The sequence below is a fragment of the Heterostelium album genome, assembly GCF_000004825.1.
Source record: "Heterostelium album PN500 unplaced genomic scaffold PPL_scaffold7, whole genome shotgun sequence".
In the NCBI taxonomy this organism is placed as follows: domain Eukaryota; phylum Evosea; class Eumycetozoa; order Acytosteliales; family Acytosteliaceae; genus Heterostelium; species Heterostelium album.
The window spans coordinates 258,256-275,516 of NW_008805069.1; the positions used below are offsets into that span (position 1 = coordinate 258,256).

Here is a 17,261-nt window from a genome sequence, read left to right on the forward strand (position 1 = left end):
AACAATCAAAAAATATTAAATATTAAAAAAAAACGATTACATATGTAATTACACAAAAATTTTACTACTAGTAAAATTAGTGGTGTTTTATTTTTTCCTTGAATTAAATATGTTCGTTAACTGTATTGTATCGAATATTTGAATGTGCTTTTTAAAACTAGTTTTTTACAGCAAACGAGTAACCATTGTGCTGATCTCCAAATCTTCTCTCTTTACTTATTTATTGATTATCTTCAAAAATATATGGATTCTTTAATTGGAACAACTCTAATTTCTTATTCATTGTTGTCAGAGTAGATGAAAATAACAATGTTTGTATCTTTGGTGGAAGGTGTTCAATTATTCTCTGTAAAGAAATTATTAGTGGTAGTTTATCTATAATAAGTAGATATATTTTGGATTAACATACTTTTACTTCAAACTCAAAGCCATATGCTAACAAATGATCTGCTTCATCTAATACCAAGAATCTACAGTGCTGTAATGCTTGTTTCATTGTGTCGTTGAGATTATCTGAAAGACGACCTGGTGTCGCAACGATGATATGTGGTCGTTTATCGTCGTTGTCGACGGTGAGTGATTGTAGAGCGTCTTCGATTGCAACACCCGCGATTACTACACGACAATCGACGTTGATAGCATTACCGAGTGTTCTAATCTGCTCGGCAATCTGCACGGCCAACTCTCTGGTCGGAGTCAGCACCACTGCAAAAACACCGTATCGATTCTCTGAGAGTGCAGAGAGTATTGGCAGTGCAAAGGCAGCTGTCTTACCCTGACCGGTCTTTGCACTCGCTAAAACATCATCACCCGACAAGATCGCTGGAATAGTATTGTATTGAACACTGGTAGGTGCTTCGAACCCAAGTTCTTTACAGGAATCGAGCAACCATGGTGCTAATCCTAAATCATCAAATCTTCTTTCTATTACAGCTGTTTTTATTGTTGTTGGTGTTGCTCTTGTAATCGATCTAGGTGTTATCTCTGAATCAATATTATAATCTTTTTCACTAATTTTAAACTCATCCATCATTAGAAATTGAATTAAATGATAAACAGCAATAATTTTTAATCATCAATAAATGTAATTAAAAAAAATGAAAAATAGAAAAACGAACGAAAGATAAAAATCTTTCAAAATATCATTTTTTTATTAGAATAATGGATAACTACTTCTTTTATGATTACAAATAGAAAAAGCTATAGCTTTTGTGATTACATATTGTACAGATTTGAACTTCAGCAGTAATGTCATATCACAGCCTAAACTTTATCGTTTCAACCACAGCCTGCAATTGTTTAAGCTTGCCACTCTAGCTCGGTTACCTTGCCCGTGTTGATCTATCCAAACGATATATAAACTCGGTGATCCTTAAACAATCACTTCCATATAAATACAAGCCAAGCTATTCGACTTCAAATCGAATTCAGATAGTTTACCAATATGCAAATTCAAAGTAAAAACGTTTAGTATAATATGTATTTATTAAATTACAGTGATATGCATTTTTTTATATACATTATGTTTGTTAGTGTGTTGCAACTACGATGATACAACAAAAATAAATATGAATAATATATATGCATAATAAGTTGTTATAATAAGTCATAAAGACTATTTAGAAGAATATCTATACTAATTTTAGAAGTAATTAATAAAATAATAGACTCAAAGAGTATTAATAAAGATATTTATTATTTAAATATTTTATATTTAGATTGTTAATATGATAGGAGTGTTTTTTTATTTTATTTAATTTAGGGTTACAGCCAGGCTAGTTTTGTTTTGGGATCTAATTAGTTATTAATATTCCATTTTTATCTTTTATTTATTTGTTGGCTTGGATTAGAATCGATCTTCTTTTGAATATAGTTATTCAAAAGTGTTTTTGATAAAATATACTCTTAAGAAACATGAATGTATGTATAACAACTAAAAGAAGTGTAATTTTCGATAATGCCGCTGAGAAAGGTCGAATCGATATCATTGAATGGCTGTTGGTGAATAGATCACAAGATAGAGAAGGAAGTAACATGTATTATGCTGCGATTAAAGGTGGACATCTCCATGTTGTTCAATATCTCCTCGATAGAGATAATCCTATCAGTCTAGCAATTTGTGATCATTCAAAGATTAGAGAATTAACAAATATACTCTTAACATGTTTGAATATTAATTTATTTAAAACACAATTATTAAATATCTGTATGAATTTATCTTTTTCCATTCTACTTTTTTTTTTTAACACTGAAGAATAAAAATTTTTTAAAATACTTTTTAAATATCTGCATGGTTTTTTATTATCCTTGTACAAAGTTGTGATCATAAATCTTTCATTTTTTATTTTTTTCATTTGAACTTCAGTTAAAAAAATTGATATATTATAATATATTGTTTATTTAGCAAACAGAAATAAACTATTTTTAATTATAATTTTAAATAGAAAGCAGCGGCTGTCATCTGTACAGATGGGAGACTAGAGCAATCGATTCCGTATTGATACAAATTATTCGATCTCAAATAAAATTCATACAGTTTACCAAACTCAAATTCAAAGAACAGATTTACTTACACTATCTCGAACCACTTGCTGTTCACACATTTTTTTTTTTTTTTTGCTTGAAAAAAAGTTTGTGGCGACCGCAGGACACTATTTTTGCTATGTCTGGTCAAGTGTGGGGTTTTATTTGATTTTTAAGAGATAGTGTAAGTAAAATAGAAGTCGCCACAAATTTTTTCATGCAAAAACAAAAAAAATAAGATCGATAATTTAAGTAATATTACGTTGTTTAGAGTATTGTTAAGAAATACATTGAAAGATATATATGTATTGAAGGGTATATGGTGAAAAGATCAAATCAGATAACTGTTGCAGTTTGTTAAGTAGATCATATCTAAAAGATGATAAAGTACCAATGCGTGTTTATTTGTTTTGTTTTTGTAATTGTTATTAATAATCTGATGAATCGTCGTCATCATCATCATCATCATCATCAACATTATGATCGTTGTCTTCACAATATTCTTCTATATCATCATAATCTTCGTCAGGTATATTATTTTTGACTTTTTGATTGAGTAAATATTGATATACTTTTCGATCTTGATCATCTTCACAAAATGCTTGTAGCAATGAATAGTTGGCATATAATTTGAATTTGAATGGGAAACTATGTTGTTGTTGTTGTTGTCGTTCCAATGTTGGAATGAAATCTTTCAATGCTCTTAGCAATTCCTTCATATCTTCAGCATGACAACGATATAGATATTTAATTTCGATGGATTTCAATGTGTTGGAATGTAATAGTAGCAATGTTTCCAAGAAGTCTAAGTCGACATAGTCTGGATTACAATTCCAATCCTTGTTGATATCGATTTTGAATCTTTCGATACCATGACCATCGCCATTCGGTGTGTTTGTAAATATCGATGTTAGAAATGAATTGTAGTTCGATCCAAAACCGTAGTATTCACTGAGAGTGATACTCTTTAGATTCGGCATTGCTGGAAGGTGTGGAAGATAACCATCTGATTCAATAGCTTCACGATAAAACTGGTGTTCTTTGCTTTTGGTAAATGGATTATCTAGATACTCCCTCTTAATACCATCGTTGATATTACTTTCTTTTTCGTCAGAAGTGATATGAAACTTTTCGACACTTGAGAATAATTGATTGATACGATCGGTACTCTCACCATATTTGATGTATTTGATCGATTCATAATCAAATTCCAATGGTGGTGATTGGACAATGCAATGTTCACTTTGGAGATTGATTGGACCACGTAAATAATAACCATTTGGATTATACTTTGATACCATTTTAAAGAACTGTTTGGAAACCAATGCAATATTCAATACAATCTCGATATCATTTTGATTAATATTGAATGTTGGTAGTTCTATTATTGAGAATGTGATGATTCTCTCCAGTAATTGAGCTGAAAGAATACATTTAGATTCCTGATTGACATAGTTATTTGATTTCTTCTTTTTCTCTAATTGTATTTCATCATTTTGATTGATTTGATGTTTAACTGTATTCTTATTATCAATGTTCTTTGCCAATAATTTGTTGTAACAGTCCTTAAATGAATATTTTAAGCTATCTATTTTGGTGAAATAACAACATTTTTGATAGATCTCTATTCTTTTCTTTAATTGATGATCATCATCATTCAGTTTCTTTGATTAGATTTGTTTAAATAAAAATTAGTAAATTATATATTGAATATTAGAAATGTTAATAAATACTCTTTTATCAATGAATATTCGATTGTAAATATGTTCTATCGTTGGTATATGAACTCTACACTTAAAAGATGACATGTTTTTGAATACTTTGAATTCAGGATCAAAGAAGACATCGACAATGAACTTGATATAACCTTGAACATCGAAATAATGTATAAATTTATATTCATGATAGTCAACAAAGAACTTTACACATTTCGATCTTAAACTATCGTTTCTACTCTCCAAACATTGATAATAGAGATTATAGATTCTATTAAAGTTAATCAATGAATTGAGATCACTGAAATCTATATCTTCTACTTTGATAGGTTGTTGCACTAAGTCTTCCTCCTCTACTGATGTTGTCTCTTGATATGATCTCTTTCCTAAAATAGAGTTAGAAATCTCCATTGTTATAATTTTTTTAAAAAAAAAGAAATTCTATTAATCAACAACCAATTAAATATAGTATAGTATTGATTTCCAAGAAAAATAAGACAATCTTATTATTGGGTGGGAAAAAAGGTTAACAATCAATTAAACAATATGAAATCTTTAAAAAAAAAAAATTTCCCACCTAATATTTCAATCAGAAAATCACACACATCTCAAAAAAATTTTTTTTTCATTCAACGATTTGATCGTTGGGGATGACACAGCATTTTGGTCTAGCTGCAGAAACCTCTTTTTCTTCCACAATAACTATTCTTTATTAAAATGAAGCGCTTGCAACTCCAACATTAAAACAGGAAACTATGTTTGAGAAACTTCGAGAGGCAATCGAGGCCAACTCTAATATGAGCAAGCCAACAACCTTTCTATACCATGGCAAGGAAAGCTATGATTTGTGAGTGACAAATGAACAAGGGGCAATCGACATTTGGAGTCTCTTAAGAGACTACAGTTCAAATATAGAGGTTGGCGATGTCAAGTTCAAACTTGAACCTCCAGGTAGTAAGATAGTTGGTCACGATGAACATATGATGCCAGTCTTTTCACCGAAAGCATTGAAGGATCTTGGTGGAGAAGTCAATGGTAAGCTATATGGCCACGTGCAACCTCCTGTTTTCGAATGTGATTCAAAGATACAGTATCCTTGCTTTCTGCATGTGTTCATTGCCCTGTTCAAACAGATGTTTAAGAATACGGTGTTGTATTCAACCACAGACAGTAAACTTCGGTATGACCAAGCCAACTCTACTATAAAAGAAAAGACTGGGCAGACGGTCAAGTTGATGTCTATAGACTCCTTTAACATGCAATCTAAGCATCGCTACTACCGTAACTATTGCAAGCACATTATGAAGGTTTTAAGAGAGATTGATGTTGACGAACCTACAATTAGACGACTATTTGACGATAACTACAAAACGCGTCAAAGCGTGGAAGACCAAAAAAAACAACTACATCTACTCCCCCACCTTCTCTATCTGTTACTCTTGCTCTAACTGCTACACCTGGTACCAAACTCTTCTTCAAATGCTTCAGACCTGACTTAACACCTGCAGTATTGCCCAACTCGACAAGTTCTAACACTACTCAACCTATGGTAGCTAAAAAAAAGAGTTAGAACATCTACACATGGATTACCTGCCAATTTACAAACAAACTTGCCAAATGTTACTTACAATGATGATTGTACTGATACTATACCACATGAAAAGCAATGCTCATCTAACCAAGTTTTAGAAATTTATACATCTGATAGTAATAATTCAACAAAGTTCATTTTCAAAAAATTCTACCAATAAACGTAAACGATAATTAACTTTTAATACATCTATCACTTTTTGGTATTTATTTATTTGATTTATTTTTTTCTTTTTTGTTCTTTTGGGTTCGAAAAAAATTGAACTTTTTTTTTTTTCTCGCACTAATTTTTTGAAGGGGTTTCTGCATGAATACCAAAATGCTATTTAACTAATAATATTATCAACAGAAAACTATTTTTATAAATAGAAAGAGCAGCCATTATGTTCACAGGTGTATGATTTATTTACAGGAGGAAGTCATGTCATGTCATGTCACATCATATATAGCCTAAACGTTTATCGCTTCAACCAGATCCTACAAAGTTAAAGAATATAGGCACTCGATAGCTTCGTTACTGTGCTTGTGTTGATATCCAAACACCACGACCACGAGAACTCAGACTATCATAGCTTTATCATAGCAACAGTTAATAGGAAACAGTCTAAAACAACCATTATATTACAAAAAAATAGTTAAAGATTAAATTATATAAATAAAAACAATTGTGATTTGTTAATAACAGAAGTTAATGGCAATAGCAAGAACAATGAATGGTAATAACAAACAATAAATAGCCAGATATTCATCACGATCGTTCAACAATAACAATAACAACAACAACTCATCTACCTTCAAACAGAGTCAAGGATGCCAATCAAATCATCACATTGCAACCATTAACCTACAACACACTTAGACACGAGTTGTTGAAATTCAACAATTAGAACAACAAACCGATAATCAAATCAAAATCATGAAATCATTGAATACTGTTAATAATTATATAAAGAGTAATGATGGTCGATCATATTCAACCCAATCATATTATTTTGTTTTATTTATTTATTTTTATTGATTAATATTATCAGCTTCATCTTCATCATCGTTGGTAAAATCAGAATAATCGCTGTAATCTTTGACATTATTTTTGATTTTTTGATTGAGTAAATATTGATATACTTTTCGATCTTTATCATCTTCTTGACATACTCGTTTTAACTTTCTATAGTTGGCATGCAAGATGAATGAATAACTGTGTTGTTCCATTGTTGGAATCAAATCTTTTAAGTGCTCTAACAATATGACCATATCAAGATCACGACAATATTCATATTTGATTTCTATTGATTTCAATGTGTTTGAATGTAATCGAATGAGTGGTTCCAAGAAATCCAAGTTACTAAAGTCTGGAGCTGAGTTCCAATCTTTGTTGATATCGATTTTGAACTGTTCAATACCACGACCATCGCCACTGGGTGTACTCTTACATATCGATGTTAGAAATGAACTGTAGTTCGATTCATATCCATAGTATTTAATGAGAGTGATTCTCTTTAGATTCGGCATTGCTGGAAGGTGTGGAAGATAACGATCTGATTCAATAGATTTACGATAACACAAATCTTCGTTATCGGTAAATGTTTCATCATTGATATAAAATCGTTCAACACCATCGTTGATATAAATATCATATTCATCAGATGAGATATGAAATTCGTCGACTCTAGAGAATAATTGATTGGTCCGATCGGTACTCTCACCATATTTGATGTATTTGATAGATTCATAATCAAAGAACAATGGTGGTGATTGGACAATGCAGTTTTCTCTTTGGAGATTGATTGGACCACGTAAATAATAACCATTTGGAATATACTTTGATACTAGTTTGAAGATCTTTTTGGAAACCAATGCAATATTCAATACGATCTCCACATCTTTGTATTTTATATTGAATGTTGGTAGGTTTACCACTGAAAATGAGATGATTTTATCCAGTAATATATCTTGTAGGATACATTTAGATTCCTTGTTGATTACAATTGAATCACTACCTGTATTTGAATTGTTCTCCAATTGTATTTCACGATCATTTAGATTGATTTGATGTTTTACTGTATTCTCATTGTCAATGTTCTTTGATAATAACTTGTTATAGAAATCATTAAGATCATATTCTAATCTATTAATTTTGGTGAAATAACAACATTTTTGATAGATTTCTATTCTTTTCTTTAATTGATGATCATCATCATTCAGTTTCTTTGATTTGGTACAAAATATTATAATAAGTAAATTATAAGTTTAAATATAATCTATTTATATAATTACTCTTTTATCATTGATTATTCTATTGTAAATATGTTGTATAGTTGGGTTATGCGCTCGACAATTAAATGATGACATGTTGTTGAATACATTGAACTCGGGATCAAAGAAGACATCGACAATGAACTTGATATAGCCTTGAACATCGAAATAATGAATAAACTTGTACTTATGATATTTAACAAAGAACTTTACACATTGTGATCTTAAACTATCGTTTCTACTCTCCAAACATTGATAATAGAGATTATAGATTCTATTGAAGTTTATCAATGAATTGAGATCACTGAAATCTATATCTTCTACAATAATAGGTTGTTGCACTATGTCTCCTTTTTGTTCCACCTCTACTACTGATGTTATCTCATGATATGATCTCTTTCCTAAAATAGAATTATCCATTATTATTTATAAATACAAAAGCGAAACAATCAAAATATTAAATATTAAAAAAATGATTACATATAATTACACAAAAAGAAAATTTTACTAAAATTAGTGGTGTTTTATTTTTTTCTTGAATTAAATATGTTATGTGCGGACTTTGACTGCCAGTTCAGAGGAGACAATTTCTAGTTGATTGTTGTGTTTTGTTTTGGTAATTGATATGAACATCTTTTGGAACGTTAACAATTAAAAAATAATAAAATAATTTTATTGTATATGTCGATCAATTACTATTATTACAAATTTTTATCATGATTCGATTCATCAATTAAAATATTTGATAACCATTGAAAACCCTCTAATACACCACTATTATTATCAATTGCTGTAGTTGGTTGAGTAAACCATTGTCTATCTTTGATATCATTAATTTTCATTTGTGCTGATATCTCTGAAATCGATAGAGCATCATGAGCATCTTGGTAGTTATAAAAGAATAGAATTGGTTTACCTATGAGTTGTACTTCACTCAATATCGTAGTGATATTAATAGATATACTATCTAAACTTCTTTGATCTGTTGAATCAATAACATAATAGTATCTATATCATTAAAATATAATCTCCATGATTCTCTATTCCAATTTGAATCCTATAGTTTTATAGTATTTGATAATCATTTAGAATCGAAACTATGATTGATTGATTGACAATATGCATACCCAACTTGTAATATTAAAATATTTATTCTCTACACGTTCCATAAAGAAACCAACTTGAATACAACACATTGCAATCTCACTTATCTTTAAATTTTTTAAAATGGTTATCTTGCCACTATTACCAAAACCAAGTATCAATAATTTAATCTTTCTTTTTGAAAATAATGATTTTAATTTAACTTTTCCCATTATTTATAGATAAATAATAAAAGGGTTGTTTCATTTTATTTTTTAAAATTACAAAATTTGATGATCATTATTGTTATTAATTATTTAATAATACATCTGATAACCATTGAAAACCTTGGAAAACACCAAAGTTATTATTGATTGCAATTGTTGGTTTAAGATACCATTTTCTATCTTTAATCTCTAGTGTATTGATACGTTTCGATATCTCTGATATTGATAAAGAATTTGTTTGATCTTGTTTATTACAGAGAAATAGTATTGGTTTGTTTGAGAGCACCGACAAACTGAATAAATATTCTAAACTATTTTTAATGTCTGTGAATAGTTCGTCCTCTGATGAATTGATTACAAAAGTAATAGCATCTATATCTTGGGATAACATCTCCATTAATCTACGGTCCCATCTTTTGTGTCTCAAATCCTAAGCAATGATGTTAACTAGCTAGTTGATACGTATTTATTTTTACTTTTTTATGACAACTGTTACATACCATATTAATTATATTTAGATTATTATAATTTGCTTGTTCATAATCGTAACCATAAAATGGAATAACATTGGAAACCTCACCAATCTTTAGGTTGTGTAAAATCGTTGTTTTCCCGCCAAAATCGTAACCAATCATTAAGATGTTTACTTTACTTGTGAAAATCCTATCTACTTTTCTATTACTTTGACCCATATCATTTAACTATATTGAATGTTATCGATATTCATTAAATAGTAGAGAAATGTTATGCTTTGCTGGTGAAGAGATGATTGCAAAACCACATCTGATAATAATGGGGACAAAAGTCGACAAATTTTTTTCTTTTATTTTTTTTAAAATTTATGTGGGAACAGCTCTATAAATAAATAAATAAATTAATACAAAAATTTAATACGATAGATATTTGATTTTCTGTTACATGTTGTTTATGTAATAAACAACTTTCTTCTGTTCAAGAATTTCAAAGTCAGAGTGTATTCCCAGGATAATGAAATACTTTGGTTTGGGAGAGCTTGCTGATGTAAAATCACTTTTGGACATGTCTAAACAATTCAGGTCTATGGAAGATAAAGTCAATAGTTTAACAACACAGTTAGAAAAAACAAAGAAAGATTAATCAACTTGACGATACACTCAGCCAATCTATCTCATTAAGTTCACAACAATCTTTATTAAACTCACCAACTTTACTAAGTTCATCATCAACTTCATTTTATGATTCATATGCTCAAGGTTAAACCAGAGAATAGAGAAATAGATGAACCTAAAGTTGAATTTGGATCTAATATGATAGATGCAGACATAGTAGAGGATGACTCCGCATGTTTCCTTTCACAAACCTTATCTATTCCAAATTCATTACCTAGTCAAATACATTGTCTCAATCCAACTAGGGGAGGTCAAAGGTTTCGGTTGTTAATGGAAAAAAGTGCGTTATTATATGCAAGAACACTCATTTTACCGATTATGAAAGTATTCAACTTATTAGAAGACAACTTGGTATTCGAAGAAATCAAGATAATATAATGCTAAAGATAGTGTCCTAAATTTGGAAAAAGGCTCTACAAGTAAATGTGATCAATGTGGCGAGAAAAGTACCACTAGAAATGGAATTAAAGCTTCCAAACAACAGATTCATTTTCCTATTTTAATAACTTTACACATTTCGATCTCAAACTATCGTTTCTACTCCAAACATTGATAATAGATTATAGATTCTATTGAAGTTTATCAATAAATTTATTAATTATTATGATCTACTTCTTTGGCACAATAATAATTATCATCATAATCATCGATATCATCCACAATTACATTGTTTTTGATTTTTTGATTGAATAAATATTGATATACTTTTCGATCTTGTTCATCTCGACAAGCCCGCTTTAACTTTTGATAGTCTGCATAAAATTTGAATGAGTAACTATGTTGTTCCATTGCCGGAATCAAATCTTTCAACATTTGAATTAATACCACCATATCTTCAAAATGAGAACGACGTATATGCCTGATTTCGATTGATTTCAATGTGTTTGAATGTAATCGTAAAAGTGGTACCAAGATGTTAATGTATGCATGCTCTGGAACATTGTATTGACTATCTTTGTTGATATCGATTTTAAATTGTTCGATACCATGACCATCGCCATTCGGTGTACGCTTCAATATCGATTTTAAAAATGTACAGTAGTTCGTTGTATATCCATAGTAACCTTCGACAACGATACTCTTTAGATTCGGCATTGCTGGCAGACATACAAAGCGTTCATCGCAATCGACAGTGTCGCGATAAAATGCTACATCATACTCTGATAATGTTTCATCGCGGAAATACTCTCTTCTAATACCATCGTATTCGGTATTACAATCATATTCATCGGATTTGATATGAAACAGTTCGACTCCTGAGAATATTTGATTGATAAGATCGGTACTCCAACCATATCTGATGTATTTGATCGATTCATAATCAAAGAACAATGGTGGTGATTTGATAAGTGAATATTCACTGTCAAGATTGATGTGACCATGCCATTCGTAATAACTATTTGTAAGTATCTTTGATACAATTTTAAAGAACTTTTTGGAAACTAATGCAATAATCAAGACAGACTTGCTATCTATGATTATTGTATTATAATATGATTTACTCTCTAATGAATATGGGATGATTCTTTCTAATAATATATCTGATAGAATACAGGTAGACACCACACTGATTGTATTCTTCTCCAAATGTTTATCGTCATTTTGAATGATTTGTTCTTGATCTGTACTCTCATTCTCATTGTCATTGTTCAAAATCTTGTAGTAGAAATCATCAGAGTCGAATTTCAAACTAGCCATTCTCGAGAAATAACAACATCCTCGATAGATATCTATTCTTTTCTTTAATTGATGATCAACTTCATTCAGTTTCTTTTAATTTGATTGTTTAGTTTTAGTTGTTAAGTTAGTAATGTATGAAGTTTGAATATTAATTAATCAATTTATTAATAATTACTCTTTTATCATTGATTATTCTGTTGTATATTTGTTGTATTGTTGGTTTATGTGATCCACAGTAAAACGACGACATCTTTCTGAATACATCGAACTCGGGATCAAAGAAGACATCGACAATGAACTTGATATAACCTTGAATGTCAATACTATGTATAAACTTGTATTCATGATAGTCAACAAAGAACTTTACACATTGTGATCTTAAACTATCATTTCCATTCTCCAAGCATTCGTAATAGAGATTATAGATTCTATTAAAGTTTATCAATGAATTTTGATCATTGAAATCTATACCTTCTACATTGATTGGGTAATCATCTTTTGACCGTTCTATAGTGATTGGATATTCTTCGATTGGCTCTTGATCCGATATCTTTTTTTTAAAAAGAGAGGCAAAACTAAATACTAATTCTCATTGAAATATAAAAAAATAAACACAACTATTATTATAATTATTTGCTACTACTAAGATATAAATAGTTACGATATTTATTTTTTTTTTTTTTCTTGAAAGAATTTTTTTACACAAGCGAAAATTTTTACCATATAAAAAACTCAGTTCGACTTCTGCGTAAATTTTTATATCGCCACCAACTTTGCAAAATGAGTAAACGGCGAACAACATTTTATGATACATGTACCATCAAACGCTCTATTTTTTTTAATGAAATTAAAAACATAAGGTATAGATGAGTAGATCAATAACATATTAAAACTATATTAAATTTTATTGAAGTTTAAAAAAGTTGGGTATTGGCTGTGGCCGTGACGCCGCGCGCACTGGCGCGCTGTAGCCACACCAAAATCCAAATACTAGGAATATGACGTATTGGAACTAAATTAAATACTAATATATAGTATGTGTATTGTTGTTATTTAAAGTATAGGATAACCCAATAAGCGAATTAAATGAGCAATCTAATAATAACTATCTAAACTATCGATATGCATGGGTCACAGGCCACCAAAGAATTGATTTGGCATCATTAAGTTCGATTCTATGTTCTATAGTACATCACATTGATTAGTAAAGAATGATTTAAGTTGAAATCTATGACTGAAATATACTTATTTATAAGATATTTTTGATGCATTTAAATCACTCATTTCTCTTTATTCACTTTGACCTATATATATGTGTTATCATCGTATCTCCATAAATACCACCTTTTCTTAGTCCATGACTATGATTATATTCACTTTAAAAATGTGACTATCGCAATTTCTATCTTTATATCTGTGTTTTATTATAGTAGATGCTCAATCCACGCCACCCATTTGAATCTGTATTTAAATATCATTTTTACATCATATAAATGACTATTCATCATTATTTACACTGATATATATTGTGATCTGTGATATTACTACTTACAATTAGTTAACCAAAACCAATCCTTTTTGTTTTAATGGCTAAACTTTTTTGATCAAGCTCTTTACTCTTTTTTTTCTCTGTTTTACTTGACAATATTATTAGTTAAAACATCTAAATACAACGTAAAACAATATAGGTATATTTAATTTTTGAAACAAATAATTGTTAATTAAAATATTAATAAAAATAAAGAAAATAAAAAAATTGGGTGGTCCATATTAAAAAAAATCGTGCCAGATGAGTTGCCAAAAAAATGAAAAATTTGAAGTCCCAGTTCACGAAATTTTTATATGGGGTTAGCACTAATTTTTTTCCTCCCATATTAACCCCCATATAAAAATTTTCACTTGTGATAGAATAAATTTTAAAAAATCTTGGTGATATATTTTTTTCGATTTATGTTAGAGAGATATTGTTTTTATTATTATTTTATTATAAACAAAATTAGATAATAACATTAATGAAATGAAGTTTAAGATGAATACAATTTATATAAAATGATTAAGAGGGTTGACATCATTAAAAGATTGTTATATTTAGAAGATACACTGTGTAATTTAGAGTTAGATACTATTTTACACTCGATAGCTATCGGTTACTGCGCGTGTTGATCATTCAAGCCCAGGAAGACAATAACTCTTTGTGATACTGTAAAACTCTTAATCTATGTATGGTATTAAACATTCTCTTTGTCATCATCTGCTTAATAATATTAACTAGAATTCTCTTTTTTTATTTCTTGCGCAGCGCTACTCACACTAGTAACGTGATAAATATTAAAACATAGAAAAATTGTATGTATATCGAGTTACGAGTTACAAAACTTGATCATTTACTTATTATTTTAATATTTTATCTTTCAAACAAGCAACAATCAAAATAATAATAATGATTAATGATTAATGATAAAGCAGCAGCATCAGCAACGAGATTCATAAACGGTCATATGTCAGGCAACTTACAGTAAGCCATATAGATTGATCTAGCAAGATAGCAGAAGCATCAGCAGTAAGACTCATGCATAAACGGTCTTTTTTTGCTTTTAACAGATCTTCTTAATAAAGGTTTATTCTAAATTGCATACTTGTAAGTCATCAATACAACAATATTTAGACTTAGATTTTACTTGATGATGGCAAACTTCTCTCTGAGATTTGACAACGAATTGCGTTTGAACAGCAACAGGAAGAAAGATCTATTAGTGTTGATACCCCTCAAGAGAGAGAGGAATGACAGTACATTTATACGGATTGATGTTAGTCAGCAGAACTGGTAGATGATTTAAACAATAAGATAATATTTTAAAGAAGAACATCCTTCCGGCAGATTTACTATTTGATATGTCTATTGGATATATTTCAAAAAAAGAATGAACCAATAAAAAATTTATAGTTATAAACAAGTACTTAATTTTATTTTCAACTTATCGAACGTATAACACTAGTCTGGTTATAATCATTGTTTAAATTGATTTGTCAAACCTTCCAGCATGTCAAAACTAAGAGTCTAAGCACGCCCAATGATCATGGTATTGAATCATAGAAAATTGCTGTAATGTTTAGCAAGTAATCTTGAGATTAAATGTCCTGACTATTTCTCTTTTAATATTATTTTTTGAATTCACAATTTCAATATTAAATAGAAATGATTAAATTAAACATATTTAAAATTATAATTTCAGATATATTAACTTGATTTATTTGATTAAAAATTATATAATATGTTGGCACAATAAGATCTTTCAGATTGATCATTTTGAAGAATAGATTCCCATTTATTGTTTTCAAATGAGAAAATAAAATTTCCATTTTTTCCTTTGATTGAGTAAATATAAGCTTCACCATCATCTGATTTATTATAAATCAAATTGTGCACGTACTTAATATCGATTTTACTGTTATCGAGTAATTTGATTTCATTGGTTTCAACTTTGAAACGTTGTAATCCTAAAACCGAAAGAATATAGATATTGCCATTGCCATCTGTACATGCTGCTCTTGATGAGTTATCAGGTATTTTATATGGTAATTCAACCATTGTTTTGCTCTTCATGTCAAACTTAAAAAGCTTACAAATATTTGGAGTGAAAGTATAGATATAATCTTTGAAGAGGAATGTAAGTTGATGGTATTCTGTTTTGATTTCAATTGTTGTGTATCTTTCGAATGTTGAATCGTTGATGTTGAATCTGTAAATATCCGTATTTGTTTTAGTATTTCCATCGAATAAATAGATATGATCTTGACCATCATAACAAGCAGAAAGATATTTGCATGGATCAACACCTTTCATTTCATTGACAACAAAAGCTTTAGTGTTGATTGAATACTTGATAAATTTATTGTGTTTATTATTATTTCGACCACCACCAAATATATAGATAAAGTCACCAACTTTGACTGTTGAGTTGAATGCTGCTTGAGAATCATAAATCATTTCCATATTGATACCTTGTTCAAAATGAATGTTGTCTCGATTTGTAATATTGATAATAGATATTTTATTATCCATATCAGTTGAGAATATATATGATTGTTTATGTTTAGGTTGAATGTTTGAATGATTTGATTTCAATTTAAATGATGATTGAATTTGATTCTTGATTTGATTGATTTGTTCATTATTAACAATTAATTGATATTGTTGTGGTTTTGTTTGTTGATTGTCATCATTATTATTGATTTTAATTGTTTTATTGATGTTCAAGTAAGTACCATTTAACAGTGAATGATCATGATCATTGTTGTTTACTTTGCTGTCAAGTTGATCATCGAAATAGAACAATGTATGGGTTGTTGGCTGAAATGAATTCATTGTGATTTGATGATTGTGAAATCGATGTTATTATATTAGTTATTTTGTAGCTATCTGTTGTATCTGCTGATATTGTTGCTAATGCTTGTGAATCTGATCTATCATCATTATTATTATTAGATTTACTCTGTATATATTTATTGACAATATTCAATGATTTCATGATTTTGATTTGTTTATCGATTTGTTGTTCTAATTGTTGTTTACTTTCGATGATTGGTTTCCTTAATCTATATTCTTCAACAATAAGGAATTCATGTAACTCTTTGAATTTATTTGATACCTCTTGTTCTGTTTGTTGTAGTTGTTCATATTCTGCAACTTTTAATGTCAAAGAATTGAATGTTGTTTGAATACTATTTTCAATATCTTTAAATCCTATTATATTATTATTATTGCTATTATTGATCTCATTGTCATCTGTGGGAGCTACTGAATCATCTTTATTATAATAATCTTTGATCTTTGATTTAATATTGTAAATATGATCGTATGAATGACGTCCGTGTTTTAGTGAACAAACAGAACATGCTAAAACATTACAATCATAACAAATGAACTCTTGACTCATCTTGTGTATTTCACAAATATTATTAATAATACAACTATTCATTTTATTAACAAATCTAATATCTATAAATAAATAACTTTAACTTATGATAAAAAAAAAAAAACT

At 29.0% G+C, this 17,261-nt stretch overlaps 10 protein-coding genes across 10 annotated transcripts; 2 read left to right on the top strand and 8 right to left on the bottom strand.

Annotated features, from left to right (window-relative positions):
- Window positions 1-220: 220 nt before the first annotated feature.
- On the bottom strand, window positions 221-1,030 carry PPL_07466 (uncharacterized protein; the record flags this gene model as incomplete). Its single annotated transcript, XM_020578301.1, has 2 exons — window positions 221-346; window positions 410-1,030. The coding sequence occupies 2 exons, from the start codon at window positions 1,028-1,030 to the stop codon at window positions 221-223; spliced, it is 747 nt and encodes a 248-aa protein (XP_020431728.1).
- Window positions 1,031-1,914: 884 nt separating this feature from the next.
- On the top strand, window positions 1,915-2,259 carry PPL_07467 (uncharacterized protein; the record flags this gene model as incomplete). Its single annotated transcript, XM_020578302.1, has 1 exon — window positions 1,915-2,259. The coding sequence occupies one exon, from the start codon at window positions 1,915-1,917 to the stop codon at window positions 2,257-2,259; it is 345 nt and encodes a 114-aa protein (XP_020431729.1).
- A 692-nt stretch (window positions 2,260-2,951) lies between these two features.
- PPL_07468 (uncharacterized protein) lies at window positions 2,952-4,649 on the bottom strand (the record flags this gene model as incomplete). Its single annotated transcript, XM_020578303.1, has 2 exons — window positions 2,952-4,088; window positions 4,257-4,649. The coding sequence occupies 2 exons, from the start codon at window positions 4,647-4,649 to the stop codon at window positions 2,952-2,954; spliced, it is 1,530 nt and encodes a 509-aa protein (XP_020431730.1).
- Window positions 4,650-5,063: 414 nt separating this feature from the next.
- Window positions 5,064-6,715, top strand: PPL_07469 (uncharacterized protein; the record flags this gene model as incomplete). The annotated part of the gene is made up of 5 exons (XM_020578304.1): window positions 5,064-5,085; window positions 5,106-5,273; window positions 5,805-5,945; window positions 6,198-6,223; window positions 6,566-6,715. 5 exons carry the CDS (start codon window positions 5,064-5,066, stop codon window positions 6,713-6,715), a joined length of 507 nt encoding a protein of 168 aa, XP_020431731.1.
- A 124-nt stretch (window positions 6,716-6,839) lies between these two features.
- Window positions 6,840-8,501, bottom strand: PPL_07470 (uncharacterized protein; the record flags this gene model as incomplete). Its single annotated transcript, XM_020578305.1, has 2 exons — window positions 6,840-8,003; window positions 8,103-8,501. The coding sequence occupies 2 exons, from the start codon at window positions 8,499-8,501 to the stop codon at window positions 6,840-6,842; spliced, it is 1,563 nt and encodes a 520-aa protein (XP_020431732.1).
- A 281-nt stretch (window positions 8,502-8,782) lies between these two features.
- PPL_07471 (uncharacterized protein) lies at window positions 8,783-9,397 on the bottom strand (the record flags this gene model as incomplete). Its single annotated transcript, XM_020578306.1, has 2 exons — window positions 8,783-9,089; window positions 9,198-9,397. The coding sequence occupies 2 exons, from the start codon at window positions 9,395-9,397 to the stop codon at window positions 8,783-8,785; spliced, it is 507 nt and encodes a 168-aa protein (XP_020431733.1).
- Window positions 9,398-9,473: 76 nt separating this feature from the next.
- PPL_07472 (uncharacterized protein) lies at window positions 9,474-10,083 on the bottom strand (the record flags this gene model as incomplete). Its single annotated transcript, XM_020578307.1, has 3 exons — window positions 9,474-9,634; window positions 9,686-9,821; window positions 9,892-10,083. The coding sequence occupies 3 exons, from the start codon at window positions 10,081-10,083 to the stop codon at window positions 9,474-9,476; spliced, it is 489 nt and encodes a 162-aa protein (XP_020431734.1).
- Window positions 10,084-11,133: 1,050 nt separating this feature from the next.
- PPL_07473 (uncharacterized protein) lies at window positions 11,134-12,237 on the bottom strand (the record flags this gene model as incomplete). The annotated part of the gene is made up of 1 exon (XM_020578308.1): window positions 11,134-12,237. The coding sequence occupies one exon, from the start codon at window positions 12,235-12,237 to the stop codon at window positions 11,134-11,136; it is 1,104 nt and encodes a 367-aa protein (XP_020431735.1).
- Window positions 12,238-12,367: 130 nt separating this feature from the next.
- Window positions 12,368-13,021, bottom strand: PPL_07474 (uncharacterized protein; the record flags this gene model as incomplete). The annotated part of the gene is made up of 3 exons (XM_020578309.1): window positions 12,368-12,769; window positions 12,833-12,858; window positions 12,940-13,021. The coding sequence occupies 3 exons, from the start codon at window positions 13,019-13,021 to the stop codon at window positions 12,368-12,370; spliced, it is 510 nt and encodes a 169-aa protein (XP_020431736.1).
- A 112-nt stretch (window positions 13,022-13,133) lies between these two features.
- Window positions 13,134-17,198, bottom strand: PPL_07475 (uncharacterized protein; the record flags this gene model as incomplete). The annotated part of the gene is made up of 7 exons (XM_020578310.1): window positions 13,134-13,231; window positions 13,561-13,580; window positions 14,421-14,470; window positions 14,734-14,825; window positions 14,898-14,966; window positions 15,667-16,570; window positions 16,731-17,198. The coding sequence occupies 7 exons, from the start codon at window positions 17,196-17,198 to the stop codon at window positions 13,134-13,136; spliced, it is 1,701 nt and encodes a 566-aa protein (XP_020431737.1).
- Window positions 17,199-17,261: the final 63 nt, after the last annotated feature.